The sequence below is a fragment of the Solenopsis invicta genome, chromosome 2 (genome assembly GCF_016802725.1).
Source record: "Solenopsis invicta isolate M01_SB chromosome 2, UNIL_Sinv_3.0, whole genome shotgun sequence".
In the NCBI taxonomy this organism is placed as follows: domain Eukaryota; kingdom Metazoa; phylum Arthropoda; class Insecta; order Hymenoptera; family Formicidae; genus Solenopsis; species Solenopsis invicta.
In genome coordinates, this window is record NC_052665.1 from 21,227,135 (window position 1) to 21,254,305 (window position 27,171).

The 27,171-nt window shown below is 31.8% G+C and overlaps 1 protein-coding gene across 1 annotated transcript in view; it reads right to left on the reverse strand.

Annotated features, from left to right (window-relative positions):
- LOC105202478 (activated Cdc42 kinase-like) overlaps positions 1–27,171 on the reverse strand; it is a 289,383-nt gene that overhangs the window by 35,668 nt on the left and 226,544 nt on the right. Inside the window, exon 7 of the mRNA XM_039459696.1 lies at positions 21,252–21,853. Coding sequence (XP_039315630.1) covers positions 21,252–21,853 — 602 coding nt within the window. The remainder of the gene's footprint in view (positions 1–21,251; positions 21,854–27,171) is intronic.

The following is a 27,171-nucleotide window of genomic DNA, read 5'->3' on the forward strand; positions in this document are numbered from 1 at the left end:
GCGCAAGCGGTCTGTGCCGGCGAGGGGTACCGCGTCCCGAGTCCCACACTCCCGTGGTCTAGCCAACCCGGGGTACAATAAGTATTTTCCCCTCGAAAAAAAAAAAAAAGGTTAACCCCTTTCACGTGGAATACCCCATATATAATATGGAACGTATTTTAGAATTGAAAAATGGTTTAAAAAATGCCAAAATTGTATTTACGTTTAAAACACGTATAGAAATAGTATCAAATACTATCATATACTAATTAAATAAACGTTAAATACGTTTATGATTTGTAAAAGTTGTTCCTATAAATAACGTATCAAAAATAAGATGTAATATCCAGATATGATATACTTTTTAAATGTTAATAAAAATTTGAGCGTAAATTATATTTATACGCTTTCATAGTAGCAATATTTAAACAAATAATAAACGTATTTTATACCACATTCGGTATAGCTAATTAAAGGTTTATTGAAAACGTATATTATTTTAAAAATAAAAAACATTTATAAATCAATTCGGAAATATCAAATACGGTTGAAATCCAAGACATTCAATTATTAATAGTTATTTTACACGTAAAAACATATTACGGTGCTCTCGAAAATCGAGCGATTTGCTTTGGTTTTGAGTCTCAAAACTTTTTCGCGATGCCAGTCTTCGCGCCTTCGCGGCTTGCGCGGCTTCCGCTAAGTGGCCACGCCACGGAGGATTTTCTCGTGAGTCGAGTGCGGCCACAGGCGTTATATCTAGGCACCACCGCAACCGTTCTTCCAAAAAAAGAAATTCTCATCTGCGGGGATCGAACCTGGAACCCCAAGCATACTAGACGACGCCCCAACACCCCATACCACAACGCTTATACGACAATCGTTCTTCTGTAACGGTACTATACGAGGTGTGATCAAAAAGTAAGGTGACTTTTCATTTTTATAAAAAAATATTCATTTATTCATCCAAAATTATGTTATCCCCTTCAAAATAATCCCCCTCTGATACAATGCATTTGTGCCAGCGCTTTTTCCAGTTGTCAAAACATTTCTGAAATGCACTTTTGGGTATTGCCTTGAGCTCCTCCAGCGATGCAGCCTTAATCTCCTCAATCGTCGCAAATCTTCGCCTTTTCAATTTTGGGAAGAGGAAAAAGTCGCAGGGGGCCAAGTCTGGTGAATACAGTGGCTGAGGCATGATGATAGTATTGTTTTTGGCCAAAAAAGTACTCACTAGTAACGACGTGTGCGCAGGTGCATTATCATGGTGCAGAATCCATGAATTTTCTTTCCACACTTCCGGACGTTTTTTTCTTATTGATTCACGCAAACGCCGCATAACCTCAAGGTAATATTCCTTGTTTACCGTACGACCTTGTGGTAGGAATTCTTGATGCGCAATGCCATGGTAATCAAAGAAAACTGTGAACGAACTTGGCGTGCCTTTTTCGGTCTTGGCTCTCCTGGGCTCTTCCACTGGGATGATTGGGCTTTGGTTTCGACGTCATAACCATATACCCATGTTTCGTCACCAGTTATAACCCTTTTTAGCAGATCAGGATCATCATAGACGTCGTTCAACATGTCTTGGGCGATGTTCATGCGACGCTGCTTCTGATCAAAATTAAGTAGTTTTGGAACGAATTTCGCTGACACACATGTCATACCCAAAACATCCGTTAAAATTGATTGGCATGAGCCAAACGATATGTTAAGATCATCAGCTATTTCTCTAATCGTGATTCGACGATTTTTCAACACAATTTCTTTCACTTCCTGAACATTTTCGTCGGTTTTTGACGTGCTGGAGCGTCCAGAGCGAGGTTCATCGTTAACATTTTCTCGGCCCTCTTGGAATAACTTATACCATTTATAAACATTTTTTTTGCTTAAAGTTGACCCACCGTACGCCACTGTCAACATTTCAAAAGTTTTTGAACACTTAATACCATTTTTTACACAAAAATTAATACAAACTCTCTGCTCCATTATTTTCAACAGCAAAAAATCGCCGAGCACGCAAACACGAGTCTAACCTTTATGCCTCTCACATAAAAACAACACATGCTATATAGTCAAAACTGTGAACATATGATCGTGACGACCAACACAAAAAAAAATTTTGAAATTAGAGTGTACAGAGCGCGCGAAATTCAAAAAGTCACCTTACTTTTTGATCACACCTTGTAGATACTGAAAATATTTAATTGACATTTTCTCGAGAATGTCTAAGTTTTGTAACAAACGGCTTTACCAGAGTAAAGGTGTGAGTGAATACTACACAATCATAAAATTTTATTAAAATCGGTGATATCATTCTCAAGGGTTCTCCTTGTAAATGGTATTAGCTCTAATACAGGCAATATTTTCTGAATAATTTTGAGGACTTCAAGTATGAAAATATCTGTAACGTAAGAAAAATGTATATGGAATCTATTTTAGGAATTTGGCTAACTCAACATGTACAAATAAACTTAAAAACAAATTGGATTGGCAATTTGCCAATGTAGGTGTAATTCCAAAATGCAGGATATCAATCATATTTTCTGGGCACGCCCGTTATTAAGTAATAAGAGAAAAGTTTTGTCAAAGGTTTTGAGGGAATATAAGTTTCAAGAACCATTGTCGTTGAAATATATTTTGCATAATCTGGATGATAAATCATTAATTCTCTCATAAATTTGTTCAGGAAACTATTTAAAAAAAATTCAAATATGAAAAAAATATAATAAAAATATATATATATATAATGTATATATATATATATATATACATATATATATATATATATATATATATATATATATATATATTTATAAATATTATTCAAATAAAGCTGTAAATAGTTCAAATATTTTTAAGAGATGTTAATAAAAAATAAAAAAATAAAAAATAGGCTTAGGTAGACTATCTTAACCCTTAAACACATAAGTGGGTCTGAGAGACCCCCCATGAAGTTTTGAACGCTTGCTATGTAAAGACGGAATGAGATAGGGGGTTCGAACCAAGACGTAAAAAAAGTTTGATATTTCCTCTTTCGATTGATATGGTTGATCAACTTTTTTGGTCAACTAAAATTTGAACGGCACGGCAGCAAAGTTTTGTTAGGGTCAATGCGATCCATATAGTGTATAAGTAAAACTTTTTTTGTGAGTATTTTACATAAAAAAACTGGACAAAATACGTTCGAACAGGTCGGTTTGCGGATGTTACTCGCATATACTCTGTCTAAAGTTGGAATACTATAAAATGGTGTAGAAAAAAGAGTTTTTCCAAAATATATCATGAAACACATTAATTTTCAATTTTAGACACAATTTAATTAAAAATACCTCATATTCGCCTTGTTACATGAGTACATTTTTTAATAGAAATGACAATAATATAATTTTTTATTGAAAGTATGAATCTTTAGCTTTAAAACGCCGTATTGTAAAGTTCTTTAAAATTTTTTGTTGCAAAGATATGATTTATTTTTAAAAGTGAATTTTTAGGTGCCCAAAAATACCTCATATTCTCCATGTTACATAATTATACTTTTTAAAAGGAATGACTTTGCCAAATTTTATTTTGAAAGTGTGACTCTTTAGCTTTAAAACGCCGTATTTGAAAGTCCTTAAACGTCTTTTGTTGCGAAGATATGATTTTTTGAAGGAAAAGTGGATTTTTGACCAATTTCTCATTTTTGCTTAATGGTTTTGCTTTTACTTTAACTTCACAATAAATTATTTTTCGCCAATGCCGATTGTGCAGTCATACTCCTGAGATTTGAAACTTTTGTTTTAAAAAAAATCGTAAAAAAATATTGATTGTAATCAAAGTTATAGCTTCTCAAAGTTGAAAAAGTCTCCCAGACCCAAAAATGTGTTTCCGTATTTTACAGGATCGGTGTGTTTAAGGGTTAAAAGTAAAAACTAGTAAATAGTTAGTTAAGATATTATTAATTAAAAGTATTATTAAGTATAGATTATTATTGCCAAATGAGACAGAGGGGCCTCCTCATATTCTCAGATTCCGGGAGTGAGGGCTTGGAGAGTGGGTTGTCACTATCGAAAAAGGAAAATCTAAAATAGAAAAATTATAGAGTAGAATAGAATATATATATAATAAAAATCTTAGGAGAACGCTCGTATTGTGAATAAACACAGAGTATAATATTAGAACGGTCAAATTAACAAGCACAATTAAATAAGCAATTTTAAAATTTGAGTTACAATAATACAATTAATTAGGTAATATAATTAATTAGGGACGACGTTTCGGCTTTACTTAGCCTTCATCAGCCTATAAAGTACAAATATGTAGTAATTAAAAGTTCATTTTGTTTTAACTATCTGAAGATGACAGTTTTCCCTAAACTCTCTTTTTTTATAACATATCGTGTGTCGCATACCGTCTGTGATTCTTTAGATGGCGAACGGGCAATCGTGCATCCGATGTTGTGTGTGTGTGTGTGTGTGTGTGTGTGTGCGCGTGCGCGCGCGCGCGCGCGTGTATGTATGTGTGTCCAAGTGTTGAGTCCTCCAAGCAGCACTAACTTTTTTTCCTCCCTTTGCATGATGAAAACTCACGACATGATGAAAACTCACTCGCGGCCCCGTATGCAAGTTATTTTTCAAGCGTAGTATTCGCCACGTTTGTTCTCTACAAAAAAGTTTAGAGCGTGCAGCTGCAGTGAAGCATGTATTCTCCACTCCGCGCCTCTATTTTCCTTTCACTACTTTTTTTTTCCGTCGCCATGACGCCATCACAGCTTATCAGCTTATTTTTAACTTTAAAAATATTTTTAAAGTTTTTTTTTATTTTACTATTTTTTTTGTACCTGTATATTATAATTGAAAGAAATAAATTTTTTTATTTGCATTCTATTTTCCATTCATTTTACTTGTCATATTTAGTAATTTAAAAAAAAAATTTTTTTTAATTAAAAATTTTTTTTTCAATTCGTCAGATTAAGAAAATCCCTCCAAATAATCGTCAGATTATGGGTCAGCACGACTAGGACATCAAGCTGAATCACCTGTATACGAGGTGTGTTCAAAAAGTATCGCGAATTTTGTGTTTTTTCAAAAATTATTTATTTATTCATGAATATCTATTTTGTCCCCTTCAAAGTAATCCCCATGAGATATTATACACTTGTGCCAACGGTTTTTCCAATCTTCGAAGCACTTCAAAAAATCATTTTTTTTTATCTTGTTCAGCTCCTCCTTCGATGCCGTCTTTATCTCGTCAAGCGTAGCGTAACGTCGTCCTTTCATGGGCCTCTTCAGTTTAGGGAACAAGAAAAAGTCACAGGGGGCCAGATCTGGGGAATACGGTGGCTGCGGCATCATTAGTGTGTTGTTTTTGGCCAAAAAGTCGCGCACAAGCAACGATGTGTGAGCAGGGGCGTTTGGTACGAATTTCGCGGCGACCCGTCTCATGCCCAAATCATTGATAAAAATCGAATGGCACGAGCCAATCGATATGTTTAGGTCCTCAGCAACTTCTCTAACGGTGATTCGACGATTGGCCAATACCATTTTCTCCACTTCATTAATTTTTTCGTCTGTTGTTGAAGTGCTCGGGCGTCCGGCACGCTCTTCGTCGTTCACATCTTCTCGGCCTTCTGAGAACATTTTGTACCACCGATAAACGTTGCTTCGGTCCAAGGTAGCTTCTCCGTATGCCACAGTCAACATTCGGAATGCATCCGCGCACTTAATTTCGTTTTTCACACAAAATTTGATACAGGTTCTTTGATCCATTTTTTTGAATAGGTAAAAATCGAAGACGATCCAAAACACGTGCAAGCAAAGCAGCTGTCAACAATTAAGTGAACATTCAAAATGGCCGAGCTTGTCGGCATAAGTGAGAGACATGAGTACCAACATAACGCCACAAAAAGATCGAAATTCGAATATACGTAACCCGCGAAAATTCAAAATTCGCGATACTTTTTGAACACACCTCGTAATAATCTGACGCGCTCGAGTATTTCAAAATGGCGATTTTTTTTTGCATTATCAAGAAGCCGCCATGAGCTTGCGTCATGTCCGAATCGTGAGTTTTTTGAATGGGAGCTTCTTTCGGGTTCACTTAACATCCCCTTTGAATATGAATGACGCGCTCAAATAAATTTTTTTTTCCCGTTTTCAACCGTTCCGTACAGCCACCCTCACCATGCAAACCGGCAGATTAACATACCTCCAATATCAGAGACACGTGGGGCATATACACTATCAATATCTGATGCGCTCGAGTATTTTCATGTGACTATTTCTTTTTACATTTTTAAAAACCTGTAGACGCTTCCCCCACCGGTGAAAGGATGTACATTATATAACTTTTTTTTCTTTCTACCATCTAATCTTCAAAATCCAATAGGTTCTTACGACGCTCGAGTAAATCGCCATTTAGCCTTCTGGGCTCACCTACTATGAAAATTAATTCGGCGCGCAGTTCATTGAACTTGAGGAAAGTGCATAAAATCACATAAGTAATACAAGCACGAAGATCACCTAGCTGCGACCGTAGAAGGCATTCTTGTTCAATTTGTAAATATATATTTATTAAAGTAGTAGAGATAGATATTTTGGCCGTTGCTCTATCAATATGCGAAAAAATTATAATTAAATAAAAAAAATTTTTAATATTTGTAATCGTATGCTTTTTATGACAATAAAATGTACATAAATATATATATATATATATATATATATATATATATATAATAAACTTAATTTTAACAAGTGAAGAAAGTAAAATTTTTAAAATCAAAAATTTGTCAGAAGGTAATTCTACGTCAAAAGCTTTTATTGTAAGTTATTAGAAAAAAAGAAACATAATTATACCCTATGAAGTATTCACTGACATTGATGGATTTATGGTACAAAATGCTTCATGAACAATCGTCTTGCTGATATAACACAGAACATAAATAAAATATCACGCGCGGTGCTACAAAAACAAAAAAGATCTTAAACACTTCTACCTACGAATATGACTATTTTGTATGCTACATGTCCATAAATTGTTATATAGAAAGCTCCATAGGTATTCTAAAAAATTTTAAAAAGTGATTTCTCACGTTAATTTAAAACTTATATTTTTCATTCTAATCAAATATTTGAAACAACTTGGTTTCAAAAATACAAGTTAAAAGAATTTTGTTTCTACAAAAAATTTCGAAAATGAATTGTGTATGTGCATACTTTGTGTATTCAACATGACATTCTGTACCTTTAAAACTAAGCCATTTCGAACACATAAATTTGTGTATAACAGAAAACATAAAGAATAATTAAAACTTATGAGTGTATTTCAGAATGGACAGAATGGATAACCGTTAAAAAGATAAAATTAAATAAAAAGTAAAAATTAACGAAGATCCTTATTCTTGACAAGTATCGGTATAGTCATTATAATGTCATCGATATTGTTATGAAGAGTTAAAAATAAACCTTTTTAAATTAAATTTGAGATTAACTTATTTTTTAAATAAATTAAATTTTGAGTTCAACTAAAATTAACTCATCTTTCTTCAAATTATTAATTTGTTTTTAGCATGTACGAGCCGTTATCTATATCTTATGTAACGGCTCGTATATGCTGAAGCAAATTGATAATTTTGAGGAAGATCAGTTACACGACCAAAGTAAGATAGAATGGATGTATTAAATCTTACGTAAACAATGTTTGATATATGTATTAAATTATATATAGTAAATGAAACGCTTTGGCTTTATTCATCTTTTTTCAATCGTGTCAAATTATATTATTTTTAATTTCTTGTTATTGAAATGTTAAATGTGACGGAAAGATATAGTGCTTGGGCTGCAGTGTATGCAGCTGTCATTTGTTATCGCGGATAACATTGAATTTTTATCTGTAATTATGTAACCCGCGTATAAAAAATCGTAATATTTCGACGTAACAATTCTTTAATAATACTTTTATATTTTCACCTTATTTTTATTATGTATAAAATTAATCAGTACAAAATTACCTTTTCAAAAAAAAGGTAAAAAAAGCGCCTATGTGTGTTGCGCGCAACTTATTTTGAAAATATGTAATCTAATAAAAATGATATACGTTTATTAAAAAAAAAAAATGTGTGAAATCTTTTAAAGTGCGCTTATTATAAAGAGAATATACTTTTTCTACAAAATTAAAGTAGTAGTATTTGTATTTTCTTTGAAAAACTTCTATTCTAACCCAACTGCTAGTATCTTCAACTTTTATATAAATCCCACGTGGTACTATCTCTGTATTGTCATTGAAAAATCTTTGTATTTTAAAAATTCAAGTGATAGCATTTTTAATTCTTATTGAAAAATTTTATTCTAACCCAAGTAGTATTTCCTTAAATATTATGTAATTTAATTCAACCTAAACGCATTTTTCCAAAAAATCTTTTAAACAATCAAAGTGTACTATTTTTGTATTTCCATTGAAAAATCTTTCAATTTTAAACCAAGTGGTTGTATTTAATTTTAATAAGTTTCAATGGAATATATAACATTTAATTTAAAAGATTAAAGAAGAAACGGTACAAAATAAGAAAATTTTATTGAAATAAAAAATTTTTGATGTACAAAAACATGGCGCTGCTAGATAGAAAAAGAAATGAGAAGAATTGAATAATTTCTATACAAAACCTAATTGCTACTATCTTCTTCTACTACTTCTCTGTATTGTTATTGAAAAATCTTCCAACCCAAGTATTTAATTGAAAATAAATAACATATTAAAATTTTGCAATCTATTTTAACCTAAATAATTTATATGTTAACAGAAATGAGAACATTTTATTGAAATAAAGAGTTTTTTCATCTTTATTTTTTTAAGATCCAAGTGGTGGTATCTTAATTTGACTTACGATGTTACTTAAATGTTAATGAAACTAAAACTTATTTCATAAATTGCTTTTATAATGCATATTTTACAAGTGTTACATTTATTGCATTCTTTCTTATGTCTTTTTTGCTTTTCCTATTTAGCAGAGCCATGTTTTTGTACATTAAAAATTTTTTATTTCAATAAAATTTTCTCATTTTGTATTGTTTCCTCTTTAATTCTTTGAAATTAAATGTTGAAATACCATTTGAGTTAAAATAAAATTTTTCAATGAGAATTAAAGATGCCATCACTTGAATTTTTGCAATAGGAAGATTTTTCAATGACAATACAGAGAAGATATAGTACCATGTGGGTTTTGTATAAAAATTAAAGATATTGCCAGTAGGGTTAGAATAGGAATATTTTTCAAAAAAATACAAATACTACCATGGATTTTGTAGAAAAAGTATATTCTCTTCATAATAGGCGCACTTTAAAAGATTTCATGCATTTTTTTGAATAAACGTATATCATGTTTATTAGATTGCACAATTTCAAGATATTTATTTTAAGTAAATATCACTTAGGTTGAAATAAGAGATTTTGTAGAAAATATTAAATAATACATATTATTTGGGTTGAAAAAATAAAGATTTTTAGGTGCGCGCACACACATAGGAGCCTTTTTTTACCTTTTCTTTCAAAAGGTAAATACCACTTAGGTATATATATATATATACGATTAAATTATGTATCTGACCTTGCTTTAGAATTAAGAGTATTATGTATACGAGCATCCACCGTATCGTTTTTATATAATTCACATGACACGTACTCTTCCATAGTTTTCATGAAAAACGGATTGTTCAAAGTTGACATATTTATTGTTATATTATATTTTTTTCAATATCGGCATCGTGTTCTTGTAATGATATTTTATTATCTATTTGCAGCGCAATGTCTGTCTCCTCCACTGACAGACTATTTAAATATTTCTGATCATAATTTATTTTGTAGCTCAATGTTCAATGCAATCCTTATGTCTGCAATAAATTATAATAAAATATATAAATTCACAATAAAAAAGAATAAAACAAAGCTAGTCAGAGACTTTTACCAAGATTATTGTTAATAATGACTGACGAATAAAGATCAGGTTAAAGAACCTGTCACGACGGATATGATGATGATGACAAGATGACAAGAAATACTACACCACATACACCACAAGTACACCACAAGTCGCATACGGTTGACTGATGTATGCCAGCGCTAATCGTGTCGAAAATATGAAAGGGAGAATTCCTGAGGGCGACGACGACGTTTCTTAAATGAAATGTAGAATATTTAGATTTTGCGTCGCGATATCTCCGCTCGTAGGGCACGGAGAGAAAAAATAAAAACACTTTTATTATACAAGTCGGGGCCAAGCTATCGTTTGAGACTACTCAGAACTTGATCGGTTCAGCCATTACTGAAATCTGATAATCTTGCGTGCTTGGAACTCGCTGACTCGCGTAAAAGAGGGTCGGTCTGCGACTCGCTTTTCCTACATAGGCGCGAGTCGCGACCGCGCCTCTAGATATGACAATGGAGTTTATTGTTTTATATGAATCGAAAATTTCCCCGTAGATAAATTAAAGCAACTTACTTGGAAAAGTATTTGGACGGTAATTGTATAAACATTCGCCATTGTCGACGGTCTTGTTGTTGAGACAGACGGAGCACAAGTGAGGCAGAACCGTTAAAGCAGGAGTCAGTAACGTATCTTCGTATTATCTTTAAGCGAGTCGAGTAAACAAAAATAGGAATCATGAAGGAGATCTGTGTCATTCTGTGAGTTTAGTCCGTTTGTTTGTTGTTTTATATGTATCATTTCGGAAATTAATCTCTTTTGGTAATTTTTTTTGGTGTCAAGAATTTTTATTTCCTTCCAATTGAAGGAATGGTCAAAAAATATTCTATGGTTTGTTATGACTGAGTGTTTTAAAGAATCAAGTTTTATATTATTAATATGCTCTTTTGTTCTAGTCTTCAGTTGCCTCTTCGTCTGCCCCACATATGTGGCATCGCAGTCATTACAAAAAATCTTATAAACGACATTGCTACTGCAATCCCCCTCCATTTTGTCTTTATGTACTTTTATGAAATTGTTAATTTTGTTTATGCATCTGTAGCAAACTGTAAATGTATTTTTGTCTAACAGAGATGTTGTTCTTTCAGAAATATTTCAAATGTAAGGGACGACAATGAATTTTTTTGTGTCCTCATCTTTTTTTTGTTTGGTCTTGATCATTTGTGTCTTTGATAATGGTGGGTGCACTTTTGCATTGAATAAATTTTTTATTCTTGTTCCAATATATTTGAAAATGGATTCCAGAAGGTATCTGTTTTTTAGAAGTAATCCAATAATTAATTCCAAGTTTTTTTGTTAAAAAGTGGCGTGAGAAAGCATTAGCGCTCTATCCACCATACTATAAATTGTTCCAATTTTGTGGCATATAGGGTGGTGAGAAAAAAACGATAAATAGCGACCAGAAAAAGTTTTTTATGGAACCAATCAATAATAGTTGTATTGTCAAGTATTTTTAATGAAAGGTCCAAAAAACTTAGGCTACGGTCTTGTTCTAACTCAATAGTAAATTGCAATCTGTTATGAAAACTGTTGAACGTCTTAAGAACAAAATTAAGTGAGTTCGTAGGTGCTGCCATAACAATGTCGTCGACGTAACGATAGTAGAACGGTATTTCTAAATTTATTGACTTTAACGCTTTTTCCTCTAAATCCAGCAACACGATATTCGCTATAATAGGTGATAGGGGTGATCCCATTGGTGTGCCAAAAGTCTGTTTGTAAAAAACTCTATTAAAAGTGAAAAACGTAGAAGACAGTATGAATTTTAAGGCAAATACAAATTCATCTAATAGAATCTTTGTATTATTCTCTATTAACGACCATCTCCTGCGATTACCGTCTATTACCAAATCCAAAGGAATATTTATAAACAAAGATTTCGCATCTAAAGATATTAAACAATATTCTTCACTAATTTTCATTCCCGATAAAGACCTCGCAATATCGAAACTGTTATAGACTTGTCTCGTATCAATGGGTAAACTAATGTTGATGATCTTATGCAAGAATTTTGCAATTGGATAAAGAACCGTGTTTACCGAGGAGACGATAATTCTGAAGGGAAAATTCTCTTTGTGTACCTTAGGAAAGCCATAAGCTTTTAGAATTATGGAATCACTTGAGTGGAGAGAGAAATAGGATTGTTTAGAAATAAATTCTTTGTCATCATCTTTTTAATGTAGTATTTAGATCTTTTTCTATTTTTTTATGGGATTATTTTTGATTATCTAAAGAATCACAGACGGTATGCGACACACGATGTTATAAAAAAAGAGAATTTAGGGAAAACTGTCATCTTCAGATAGTTAAAACAAAATGAACTTTAATTACTACATAATTGTACTTTATAAGCTGATGAAGGCTAAGTAAAGCCGAAACATCGTCCCTAATTAATTGTATTACCTAATTAATTGTATTATTGTAACTCAAATTTTAAAATTGCTTATTTAATTGTGCTCGTTAATTTGACCGTTCTAATATTATATTCTGAAAATATACATGTGTATATATATATATATATATATATATATATATATATACATACACACACAAAATTAATAAATAGGAGCAAAAATCAAAATCTTATAAATGAAGAAAATATAAAGAAAAAGACAACCATAGAATTAAAGAAAAAGAACCCACAATCAGATCGTTGGGCCATTTGATCTGATTGAAACTGATTGTAATGCGTGGTATTGTGATCTTCAGAAAAAGTTAGATATCCATAAGCCAGTAGAAAAAAAAGAAGAAAATTTATCGGTGCTGTGCATCTGTTTTACTGTCTAGCAGTTGTTCGGCTGGACACCCGGGACAATGATCGGTTTCAGGAGCGTGGCCGAAAGAGCGGTTTGTTACAAATATTTAAATAATATTAAACAAACGTTTATAAAACAAAACACGTTTACAATAGATCATTAAATACGTTTATAACCGTCGATACACCGCGCATCTAATATACGTAAGTACTCGCCGCTATGCTGCTAGTTGTCTTTGCAACTTCACTCTGCCGATACCGTACAATATTCTTACGCGTCGTAATGATGCAAAAAATTTTATTTTACATTGAGAATATTTCTTCCGTTATAAGCATCAAATTACAAAAAATTTTGACAAGGGACAGAACTCTTGTCAAAGTGCATAAGATTACATATGATTATTCATGATGCTTATATAAAAAAACCTACAATGATTTTTGCAAATTATTTTAAAATTGTTCTTTATAAATTCAAAAGTCTGTATGTCCTTTTACATAAAATAAATACATAATATTTTGCTTGTTATTTCTTACTTAAATTATATTTTAAATCATCTTTTAAGAAATTCATTCATAAAATTTGTTCTCTATGTTTTACAATTGCAGATGACTTTATTACTTTGAAAATTCATCAGAGAAAATTCATCAAAACTCAAGTTTTCAATCTCATTTATACTTCACATTTCACAACGCTTTTCACTTTCGACATATATATGTCAAATTTTAACTAAGAACTTTAGCAATAAAAGGACTACAAAAAGGTTCCACACAGGTAAGCACAAAGAATGTTAGAATCATAATACAGTTCATAATGACACATATTCATGAAATATCTAACAAATATAGAATAATTGGTAAGTATTCACTTTAGAGGACCCAGCCCTGACCTTGACATATGTTATCAAGGGCATGGTCCTGAGTAACCACCAACAAGTTTTAGCCGTCGCTCGCCCTTCGTTAAAAAGTTATAATCATAAAAAGTTTGTGAAAATTATAATGAATTTTTGACTTTTTACGCGGGACGAGGCCTATGTTATTGTTAGTACTATTTCACATGGGTTTGTTTTGATCGTACACGACTTTTGTTTATAGTTTACACATTTCAGTGCACATTCAGTACAATATTTAATAAACATATTTTCTATATAATTCAAAATCTAATTGTTTTTGTGTTAAATCGTTCCTCTCCCGCCCAAGCATTTACTTTCTACGTAAAGCAAGATCAAATTGTAACTAAAATAGAGTTGGGTTAAGTTAGAAAAAATACGAGGTGGGGGTGCAGGTGGAGGGGCGGAGTCTCTCCCCCGCCCCCTTCTATTTACATGGAAAAATTCAAGTTTTTCAGAGTTTTTTGCGATATTTTCAATTTTGACAGCCATTTTTAAGTTTCATATTCATATTCAAGAGGCTTTGAAAAACTCAAATTTTCACATGTGGTACAGACCCTAACAGCACATCCTACACATGATATCCTGCGTATCCATTTTGATACGTCTCATTCGGAGCGTACGGAGGCCATCGCTAAACGTCGCTTACGGTATCATCCCGTTTTTCTTTCATGCGCGTTTATCCTTAGGCCGTACTGAGCGTAAAATAATACTGTACGCCTTTCTTTCGCGGGCGTCTGTTTTCAGGTCGTACTGAACGTACTGAAATGATGCGTACGCCTTTCTTTCGCACGCATATATTCTTAGGTCGTATGCCATGCGCGCCACGGGCGCGAAAACGATACGTACACCAACGCCATCTTCATATGTAATTCTGATACGTAGTTCCGATTTCTTCTCCGACTGTTCGGGTTTCGGCGTTGCCGACATCAACGCGTGGCCGACATGGCCAAATTTCTACAGGGCTGCGTCCAGAAACATTAGGTATATCACTTTATCCTTATTTGTTTACCAAATGTTAAACAATTAAGGATGAAATGCTATCTCTGTGCAGCCGGCCGATGTTTTTGAACGCAGCTCTCAATTGCTGATCAGTGTTCTCCGTGTTATCTGTGCTAACTCAAGGAAAGATCAAAGAGACCTATCGGAAGAAAACAGATCCTGCACATCATAAACAAAGTATTGGAGCCTATCTGGGTGCAGCTCTGAATTGCTGATGCAATCAGTGTTCTCCGTGTTATCTGTGCTTCAAAGAGAGATCGAAAAGGCATATCGGAAGAAAAATCAGTGTTGTATTAAAGTACAAAATATTAAATATTTCTCAATGTAGGCATATTCTGTAACTCATGGCGACAATTTGGTGTCGTTACAGCGTCGTTGCGCAGATATTATATACCCTAGTAGCAATTTTCTGCAAGACTGCTGTAAATCTTGCAGCAGATTCTTGAAAGATTCTGCCAACAGGATATTATGATCTGCTTCCTCATTCTGGTCAATTCTTCTGAAAGATTCTGCAGTCAAATTCTTGCAAGAAACTTGCACATATCTCTGTTGGCAGATTCTTGCAAGAAACTTGAATGTATCTGCTGTAAATCTAGCAATAGTCTTTCAAGATATTTGCTACATACCCTAGTAGCAATTTTCTGCAAGACTACTGTAAATCTTGCAGTAGATTCTTAAAAGATTCTGCCAACAGGACGTTATAATCTGCTTCCTCATTCTGTTCAATTCTTCTGAAAGATTCTGCAGTCAAATTCTTGCAAGAAATTTGTATATCTGCTGCATAATTTGTAAAATTCTTTCATCAGAATATTTTAGTATAGTCTTAAAATGGATTAAAAACAGATTAAATTTGAATTTAACATTTCATTTATGTACAAGATTAAATAACAATACAAATTGTTATTTACATGTAAAAATATAAAATTTTATGTGGAACAGCGTTCCACACACACGTCATGTTCGAAAAAAATAAGAGCGAGTATTCATCTCAAGGTTACAACACGGAGTTCATAAAAATGTCACTGGAGTATGAGCTGAGAAGTCGGCCGCGGTGGCGCCTAGATATAACGCCTGTGGCCGCATTCGACTCTCGAGAAAATCTTCCGCAGCGTGGCCACCTAGCGGTGGCACTAACGCTCACTTGTTGAATACATTTCATTCCGAACTTGTTATAAAACTTGCAGCAGATCTTTCTGCCGATGATTAAGCAGAATCTGTACAATATCTGCACAAGATCTGCGCGTCATTTCTGTTGTACGAAACTTGCAGAAATCTGCAGATCATATTCGTACAATATCTGCACAAAGTCTGCGCGCTATTTCTGTTGTAAGAAACTTACAGAAATCTGCAGATCATATTTGAGCAATATTTGCACAAGATCTGCGCGCTACTTCTGTTAAAAGAATCTTATGTCATTCTGCTTAAGAACTTTACTAAACTGTTTACAGACTGCAGTTGCGGGAAGAATCTGCTTCAAGATAGCTCAATATCTGTACCAAGTTTCTGCAAGCAATTCATATACAAGTACAGTGCACAAATATTGAAGCAGTCTGCTAGTAATCTGCCAGCATGGCTCTTTTGGGAATAATCTTCTGCACATGTGACTTAATTCTACTGCAATTAACTGCACGCAGATTCTGTCCTGCAGAAAATGCCAGAAAATGCTACTAGGGTATGGTAGAAAAACTACGCAATGACACTATAACGATACTGAGAAGTCACTGTTCAGATAACTATTTTTTTAAACAATTGACATCTTTATGTGATTTCAGATTCTGCACATCTTTAACGAAGTGCTGGAGTTTATCTAAGTGCAGCCCAGGATTGCTAACGCAATCAGAGTTCTCTGTGTTATTTGTGCTGATTCAAGGAGAGATCAAAAAGGCATATCGGAAGAAAACAGATCCTGCACATCGTAAACAAAGTGCTGATGCCTATCTGAATGCAGCCTAGGATTGCTGACGCAATCAGTATTCTTCGTGTTATTCTGTTATCTGTGCTGACTGGAGAAGAGATCAAAGAGGCCGGTTGAAAAAAAAATCCGTTTTATTATGGTACAAAATATTAAATATTTTCCAATATAGACATATTCTGTATCACTTGGCGACAATTCGGTGTTGCTACAGCGTCGTTGCGCAGATATTATATGTGGTAGAAAATCTACACAACAACACTGCAACAATACCGAAAAGTTGTTACTGTTCAAATAATTATTTCTTTAACAATTGACATCTTTATATGATTTCAGATCCTGCGAATCTTTAACGAAGTGCTGGAGCCTATCTGGGTGCAGCCCAGAACTGCTGAGACAATCAGTGTTCTCCGTGTTATCCTGTTATCTGTGCTGATTCGAGAAGAAATCGAAGAGGTAACCTTATATCATAATTACATATAATTATAATTATAATTTTACACACGCACACACCACTCGCTCGCCCGCACGCACGCACGCACGCACACCCGCCCGCCCGCCCGCCTGCCCGCGGGCATTTTGTCACAAATGTCCATATTTATTGCAATAAAAACATTTGGGATATTTCTGCTGTTGTGATACAAATTTTGATGAAAATTTACTATTTAAAAATGCTGACTTTGTTTTATCCAGAATATTTTATATCCTGCAACAATTTAATTTTAATAGACCCCATTAGGACATACCTAAATTTTCGAGTCTTAATATCATAGGTTTGTAGCTCTCTAAAAGTTCTGCTATCATCAACGAACCAATCGATTCATCGATGATTTCCATCCCAACTCCTTTGAGTTTGTGTATAGTGCCAATTATGCAATTAATATAACCTTCAACTGATTGACTGTCTTCTAATTTAGTTGTAATGAGTGTATGAAGCAGTCCTACTTTCTATTGGGTAATAAGTTTTAAAACATCCTTACTAAATTTTTTTACACCTCTCGTGCAATTGAAGCCGATTGAATGTGAATATATGTGATCGGATCTACTAACAGACCGATTCTAGATCTTGCTTAAGTATCTTTCATGACATCAACATTATCTCCTGGACGCATGTCCATAGACTCCTCAAGTTCAAAATATAAAAATGAGAATTTCCAAGAGTCGCAATTTTCACATCTCTTTAGTTTATCTATAGACGCCAATGCATAGAAAGACATTGTAGATTTCGTTTCTGCTTTATAATTTAATCCTTCAACAAACTCAACCTTTTTCTTGGCTTCCGAGTATGACTTTATATACTACATCGGATCACTACTGGGCCTATAATCAGATGTAAAGCAAAGCGATAAACTGCAGTAGGATGAGTAAAAAGCATACAGAATTTATTGAGTATTTAAATATATTATAATGTTAAATTACAAACAGAAAGAATACAATAAGAAACGTGACGCTACTAGAATTACAATCACAGGAGTATCGAACAATAGATAATCAAAAGACCAAATTAAAAAGGCTTTAAGTTCAAATTTATTATTCGAATACACCTAGATACCTGCATTGTTTCAATACAAATCATTCAATCATTGTACTGTTGTTCAAGCAGTTGAATAGTTGTTCAATAGTTTATTATTTAATTTAGTTGGCACCACCAAAATTCTGTAAGTCAACCACACTGTTTTTTCCGTGTACAATAAGAATATAGAAGAATGATATTTTATTTTATAGATAACACGAAAAATGATTACAGCTTGTTTGCGTATGAAACTAGCAAACACAATGAATTTTATCAAAATTAACAATAAATTACCATCCTATCGTAATTTTATCATAAATAATTGTCATATTAAATCTGTCACGGTAATTCTATCTCCCCGGGAAAGAATTTTTTATGTATAATTATAAATATAAAATCCATATATAAATAGACATATAAATATATATAATTATATACCTATTTATATATAATTATTTATATTTATACATGGATATATTTCATGTATCATTACATATGTTACGGGCGAAGTCCGCACAGCGGGTAGTGTCGACATTGCCCAGGCAATGTCCGGGTAATGTTGACACTACCAAATTGCGGACTTTGCCCATAACATATATACAAAATTTTTTATCGGGTTATATATGTCCACATATAATTATTTAAATATATACGGACATATTTGATATATGTATATTTATTATACATATAAAAAATGTTTTCCTGGGTCTAATTATATTTTAAACTATTCAAGACAAGGAAAAGAGTATTTCGAACAATTCATGCATTAAAAAATAAGAGTGAATTAAGCTTATTGAAACAATCATTACAAAAGGAAAAATGTTCAATACTACATGTATCTACCGCTAGGTGGTATGAAAATAGAAGTACTTTGTCTTAAAAAAAAAAAAAAAAAAAAATAATGTGAACGTTGATGGATATGTGAATAAACAATTAATTTTATAATAAAAATACCTTTATTTATTTATCGTCAATAAAATAAAATAAAATAATTTCTAAAAAAGTTTTGAAAGTTGTTAACAAATAGTTTTAAGGAGTAAAATTGTCCATTATATGTAAATATATACATATAAGAACCATAAATAGATAAATTTAGAAAGTAAAAATTGGTTTTATGGAATAATCACCTTCATATGTAAAACTTTTTTCGTTATATCCCAAAAATTATTCGAAATATCAAAATGTGTTTTATACTAAATTATAAAGTTTTATAGTAACATTAGTTCTATTCATTTACGTCAATAATATTCTGGAAAATTATTTCTGAAAATTTTTTAAAAATTATGTACTACCATTATCCACATGTTACCAGAATATTAAGAAAAGATTGTAAAAAAAACGATGGCTTTTGTATCATATTAATTAATAAAAACAATTTTAAAGTCAAATTATTGCTTAAATTTTAATAATAAATCTTGATAAAAAACAAAATTCAATTCAGTAATTTTATATTTATAACAAAGTTATAATTAATATTAAATTATAATGTGATTCTCAAGCACTTTAAAAATTACTATGTTATTCAAAAATTACTATGTTATTGTGAACAATCTCTGTAACATACAAGCAATTGTTAATAATTATAGACATATAAATTTGCCACTGTATTAATCTCATCAGCACCCACACTTTAAAAAGGTCTGAAAAAAATAGAAATGTCTTTTCCAATTTTTCTACAGTATTGCTTTCTCGTTTGCATTTTCTCTGCAATTTTCTTTGTAATTTCTCTGCTAATATAATATAATACAATTTATAAATTTCTCTAATATTTTATTACAAAACGCTTTAGCAAAAAAATAATATAGGAACAGCAGAAAAATATTTTTGCTTAGGTAACCTAACGTTTTCTTATATCCCAGATTGTAATGCATTGCTTTTAATTTTTTTTTAACGATTGTTTAATGACTGAAAAAAAGATTTTGTGGTGCAAAAGTCGGAAAAGTTGTATAAAAAATATCTTGTAATAAGTAAACAATGATTTTAAAAAATGTAAAATGTAAAAAAAAGATTTTTTTCAAAGTCTCATATTTTTATAAAAAATAAATCAAAAAAAGATTTTGTATTAATAAATCAACAACTAATAAGTTAAATTTTAAGAAATCAAAGACGGTTTTACGATTTGTTGTAAAAATATTTTTTTATGAAGTAAAAATGAGTGATTTTTCACCTAGATACTAAAGCTATTGCCAAAGATCTTTAAATTTTGAAAAGTAATTAAAAAAAAATGCTCCTATTGTAATTTTATGGTAAATATTAATAATTTGTAATACGTATAATAATCTTAGCATTAATTAAAAACAACGTATTAAATTATGATATTTCATAAAAAGTACAACATTATTAATTTTTTTTTACTTTTCCGATCAAATATACTCAAACATAAATTTAAAAAAAGTTTATTTAAGAAAAATTGCAATTTTTACATTATCTCAAGCACTTTGGTATCCCATGATCTTGTCAATATGATTTCTGTCGAAAAATGCAAAAGCACATGAAAATTAATAGAATTTATTTGAAATTAAATGAATGTATTTATAAAGTTCTATCTTTTTAGTTTAAAAAATATTTATTTATTGCTTTCTGTCAAAGATTCACCGAAAGTAACAAATAAAAAAGTTCCAAAATTTGGTATCAATTTGTGTCAGCCAGTCTCCAATTCCTTTCTCTGACATTAAATAACAATAAATTTGACTTAAATCATTTTTTATGATGTACAGTCATGATTCAAACTACAAATAATTCAATTACTCGTACCTACTTTTATTGTTCACTTTTTTGAAAATCCCGATTTTTTAACAATTTTTCCCACACTGATTAATGTAATCCGGGTATGCTGACTAAAGAACTTGTAGAAAAGGTACAAGTTTTTCCTCCCCCAAGCCCAACGTCATTGTTCAAAACGTGTTCAAATGCCACAACTTTGAAAATCATCCCAAGTTATTCTAATCCTAATATCGCATAAGTTAATAAGACTAAAAGTTAATAACATATTAACATGTATTAAATTATATGTTTTATATAATATGTGTTATAATAATACGGTATAATTGCGCTTTGCAAATTTATTTATTTAATTATTTTCTTTATTTTTGGTACTTATGCATCTCACAGATGTGTTCATTCAAATTATAAACTTCTTAATTATCAAGACATTATAAAATATTATTAAATATACATGCAACATTTGTGTAATGTTGGAATAAAATATTTCTACAATGTTTCTATGCTATATGATTGAAGCTTACCTATTAGCAGAAGCTTCTGGGAGATAATTGTCTTGGAGCGAAGTGCCGGGAACTGCTGCATTAGAATTCTGCAACATGAAATGTCCATCCACTTGATCCTCAATGCATGGTGTAGTTGCTGCCATTTTAGCTAGTGTTCTAGTAACACCGCCCCCGGGTATGATCAAAGGATGTTTTCTTTGATGTCGAGGTAAGCTAGACTTGGGCTGAAGCGTTTTGGAACGATCTCTAGGCGGCAGAGGTATCGGATTCTCGTCGATATTGCTTTGATTCTGGTTGTTCTCAATTTCTAAGGAGTGATGCCTCTCAAGAATGCGCGATTGCGGTAGAGACAGACTCGCATGAGGCGACGGGGCTCGCACCTTGGGTAGAGTCCTCGCACCGCTGTGATATATCTCAAAGTGGCCGTGCTCACCGGACGCGTCTTCTGACTGTGACATCGGATAACCCAGAGTAGCATGCTTGTTCCCGCGAATTCTAGATCTTACTATTGGCAGCCCGGAGCGCAACATGCGCAATGGATTCGTATCTCCGGTACTTTCCAACGTTGGAGTCTCCACCAAACTGTTGTACACTTCCTTAGCTTCTGCCGACAAGGTGGCCTAAATATGTTGTGGAAAGGGATAGATACAAGGATAAAAAAAAAAAACAGAAATTAAACAAAAATAACTAAAATAAATTAAACAAAATATAAATACAAAATGCTAAATTGTCACTCATTTCTTTTCATTTGCATTTACCTACTTATTTCTCTCTCTCTCTCTCTCTCTCTCTCTCTCTCTCTCTCTCTCTCTCTCTCACCCTTCTTCCTTTTCGTTGTGCGCGTGCGCGGCGTACATATTATCGTGCGTGCGTATCAGTATGCGTACATGGATGCGCGCACATATTATCTTTGACATTGTAGCAATCAGTAATTATTTCAAACAACTACAAATAAATTAACAATATCAAACACTCGTAGCGCACTCCTTGATGAAAAATCTGATGTTTTCTTTATTAAATATATATGATTTCTTAAAAAATTCTTAAACTTTTTGATTTGCACGCTATACTTTTAAAATTCATTTGCCTAAAAAATTTACCTACTTTTAAATTTAAAATAAATTATTAAACCATTCTGAAACTTAAATTATTAAAACTATAACATAATTGTCTAAAATTAATATAAATAAAATAAATATATGTAAGATATTCATTAATTATAATTGTCCGAATGATTTAACCCTTTCGTGTCTGACTTTTTCCTACAAATAATTAGCATTAATTCATGCTAAAGATATCATTAAAGATTTGTAAAATCTCTAACTATCAATCTGTAGTTTAAATTTTAAAATTTAAAATAAAATCCAACAAAATTCAATATTTGGTCCGCCAAATTGGATCCGCTATTTTTACTGCAGATTTATCATCAATGATCTCAAAAATCAATATATATCGATTTACATTTGAATAGATTTAACATTATGATCTACCACACTGAATTCGTTATTTTTAAATTAAGTACAGTTATTTTTTTATAGCTCTTAACCTTCAAATCAATCTAAAAAGAGATTATTACTTTTATTTTACAAAGATATAAATTTTTAAAAAATAAAACATTTACATATGTTTCACCGCGTAAGAACGGATTAAGAGACACTTACGGTGTAATTTGAGAAGAATTTAAAAAATAAAGAAACTTGATTTATTCCAAATAAGTTACAATTTACAATTAAAGAAACGTTAAAAATTGTTTTCTTTTTCAACCAATAATAAAATTATTTTTCTTAAACTCATAAGAAGAAACGGAAGTAGAATATGGAAATTTAATTATATACATTACATATTATCTTAAAACCTTTATAACTATTGTAATACATCACAATTACTTTTTCTACTAACAAATAGTCATTTTCATTGTCTCATTATTTCTGTCGAATAATTATTTTCTTTCTTATCTTTTGATCTTTTTATACTGAAAGATCCAAAAAACGCTTAATAAGAGTTACAGTATTGATGATATTGATGATATGCGTGTTCCAGTTTGAGAATTTCTGACTTCTTTATTATAAAATATCGCAATTATTTAAAAATATATAGGTACGAGTATATATATTATGTATAAATCACGCATGTGTAAAAAAGCGGTGGCAATAAACCGACTAATATACGTCGCAAAATTGTATCAATTTTTCAAATACATGTACAATTGCTAAAAACATGTAAATACATCCAAATACATCTTGTTCCGTTATATATTAATATTACGTAATGTAGTACAACATGCAAGCATGCTAAGCGTATGTAAATTGTTGCTCCATGTATTGTTTATTAATTATTATATGAAAATTTTATATAATAGGTATATATGCTTCGTTTAATTACATCAAAAATTTAAATATTTTTCTTCAATAATGATTCCATATATAAAATTGTTTATAAAAAAACTTTGAAAAAGGATGGAACTTGACTCTAACTCATAAAGCACAAAATATAATATAAATTTTCAGCAATATTGCAGCAACATTGCAACATTTCAGTTAATATTGTAGAAACGTTGCAAAGTTGTTGTGACAGTACTAAAATGTCCTATATTGTATAGAAATGTAAATTTAACCATCAAAATAAAATCTTAATATAAATTCTAGAATAAAAAAATATTGCAATTAAGTATACATGTGATACATTATGTAATCGAATTAAATATAAGGTTTGTAAAACCATATGTTACAAATCAATTAGTTTATAAAATAAATGCTCTCTTAAAATGCAGAATAAAAGAATGCAGCTATGTAATTACTTTGGATGATATTCAATAGTTCATACTTATGTTAATCTTTCTGTATAATATTATAAATATTTTATTATAGAAAATTATTGTCTACTTTGATTTCACGCTTCTCTACCCTCAATGTTATTATTTCACTTTTTCAAGTAAAATAAAATGACACAAAAAGATAAAAAATAATGTTAAAGTTATTAATAATCTTCTTGATTATCCTTTTAATTATTCAGGAATTTTGTATTAAGCACAAAGTTCCAGCCTAATGATTTAATAATGTGTGTAAGATTAATTTTATTAAAAAAAAAAAAACAAAAAAAAACAGTGGTGCCTTCATGTACGAACAAGTACATATGTATGTGATAATGATTGTTTCTATTTTTCTTTTTAGCTTGTCGATATAAATGAGTGGCACCGATAAGAAGAACCAACTGGGATGATCTATAGAGATCCCATTTTAGTATCTTTGATGAAATTCTCATACACTGAGAGAAAAAATGGTTGCAATTATCATAATTTAACTATAATTTAATGCCATTTATAGTGCCAAATATATATTTATAATTCCATAAAAAATCTGTTTACTGTGATTGCATTTATTATATAATAAAAAGGTTTATTTTATTATCATCCATATTTTGATACCTTACTATATTATACATATATTATAATATTTGATACTATTATAATTTAAAGTTTTTCATAATTAAAATAGAGCTATAAACATCTAATCATTATTACTAAGATTGCAGCAGTAATAATTACAAAAATGGAACTCTTATTATTTTACCAAATATAATTACAGATTGTCAAAAAAGAGCATGATAGACCTTACTCAGAGCTGGTAAAAGGTAGCCGCCCTAAATCTTTCGTAAGTCGATAGAGGGAACCTTTATTCTTGATGCACTGTCAAGAAAGATTTAATTAGTCTTGATTTTTTGTAAAAGAAACACGTTAAAAGGATGCTAAACCTAAAGCTGAACTTTCTCGATGTCGGTACTGCAGATTATTTTTCGAACGAGAATCAAGGCAGGCGATCACGTAGAGGCAAAGGGTAAACCCTAGTAGCATTTTCTGCAATTTTCTGCAAAACAGAATCTGCGTGCAGTTAATTGCAGTAGAATTGAGTTAGATGTGCAGAAGATTATTCCCAAAAGAGCAATGCTGGCAGATTGCTAGCAGACTGCTTCAATATTTGTGCATTGTATATGAATTGGGTACTTGTATATGAATTGCTTGCAGAAACTTGGTACAGATATTGAGCTATCTTGAAGCAGATTCTTCCCGCAACTGCAGTCTGTAAACAGTCTAGTAAAGTTCTTCAGCAGAATGACATAAGATTCTTTTAACAGAAGTAGCGCGCAGATCTTGTACATATATTGCACAAATATGATCAGCAGATTTCTGTAAGTTTTTTACAACAGAAATGGCGCGCAGATCTTGTGCAGATATTGCACAAATATGATCTGCAGATTTCTGCAAGTTTCTTACAATGGAAATGACGCGCAGATCTTGTACACATTCTGCTTAACCAGCGACAGAAAGATCTGCTGCAAGGTTTACAATTTCGGAATGAAATGGATTTAACAAGTGACTGCTGGTGCCACCGCTAGGTGGCCACGCCGCGGAAGATCTTCTCGTGAGTCGAGTGCGGCAACAGGCGTTATATCTAGGCGCAGCCGCGGGCAACTGCCCAGTTCATACTTCAGTGAGCTTTTATATATATGAGCTGCTTGAGATGAAAACTCGCACTCATTCTTTTTAAATATGATGTTTGTGTAGAACGCTGTTCCACATAAAATTTTATATTTTTACATGTAAATAACAATTTGTATTGTTATTTAATCTTGTACATGAATGAAATGTTTAATTCAAATTTAATCTTTTTTTAATCCATTTTAAGGCTATACTAAAATATTTTGGTAAAAGAATTTTACAAATCTTGCAGCAGATATATGTACAAATTTCTTGCAAGAATTTGACTGCAGAATCTTTCAGGAAAATTGAACAGAATGAGGAAGCAGATCATAACGTCCTGTTGGCAGAATCTTTCAAGAATCTGCTGCAAGATTTACAGCAGTCTTGCAGAAAATTGCTACTAGGGAAGAGAATAGCATTAACAGTAGGATAGTGTTCTTTGTCCAACGCATTCGTGAATCTATCATCTCTCTTCGTTCTTCGAGCATCATTAGCAAAAAGACCTATCAATTATTATTGCACACAATCACTGCTCTGCTTGCCACCGTGCGCTAAGAGAAATTTGTACACGTACAGCTGTTCAGAAACAAAACTTTTTTGTTAGACTTTTCATTGGAAAGGCAATGTTGTTCGTTAAAGTCTTCTGCACTTGGGGAAGTTCTCATTTCATACATACGAGTTACAGAATGTCAGTAAATAACGAAAGTTAACCTCGAGTGACAGATCTACAAGCAAAAATTTTTAACTTTGTTCGATTTTCTCGTAAAATCTCTCTTACCCAAGCTTTTTGTGCGCATTTTCATTTTACAAAAAGATTTTGTGATCAGTCAAGCCAAATCGAAGATTAAAATAAACTATAATGCATCAGTAACTTTCGTTGGTTTAGCATCCTATTTGAGTGTCATGAATATACGCATCGCGCTACAAGGCGAATCCTTTGCAATCATTTAAAAAGTCCAAAAATATCACAATCTGTAGTGGTCACTAAATGCATGAGAAAGTCGAAAGCGTTCGTATAGAAATGGGTACAGAGATATAATGTGACAAAAAATGTCGATAATTTACTAGAACGTGGCTCGATAGGCAAATTAGTCAAAAAAGACGATTAAAAAATAAAATAAATCTGTTTTCGCAAAATCCTGACTTAGCGCTGTTTCAAAAACAGGAAAAATTGAGACAGAGAAAGATTTAGATATATCGTATGAAACTATCCGAACCCGTCTTCATGCTCATAATCTGAAATGGCACAACACAGTAAAGAAACCTCTGTTAACTGAAAAACACGTGACAAAACGACTTACTTGGGCGTGTAAACGATTCTTGGTTGTCATAGTCGCCTGGTGCAAATTCCACCAAAAATGTGTGAACAATTGTTAATTACAAGCATAGAAAACGCATGTACACTTTAAAACAAAATTCGTCAGATTTAAAGATCCTCATCACTAAAATACGCTGTCAATT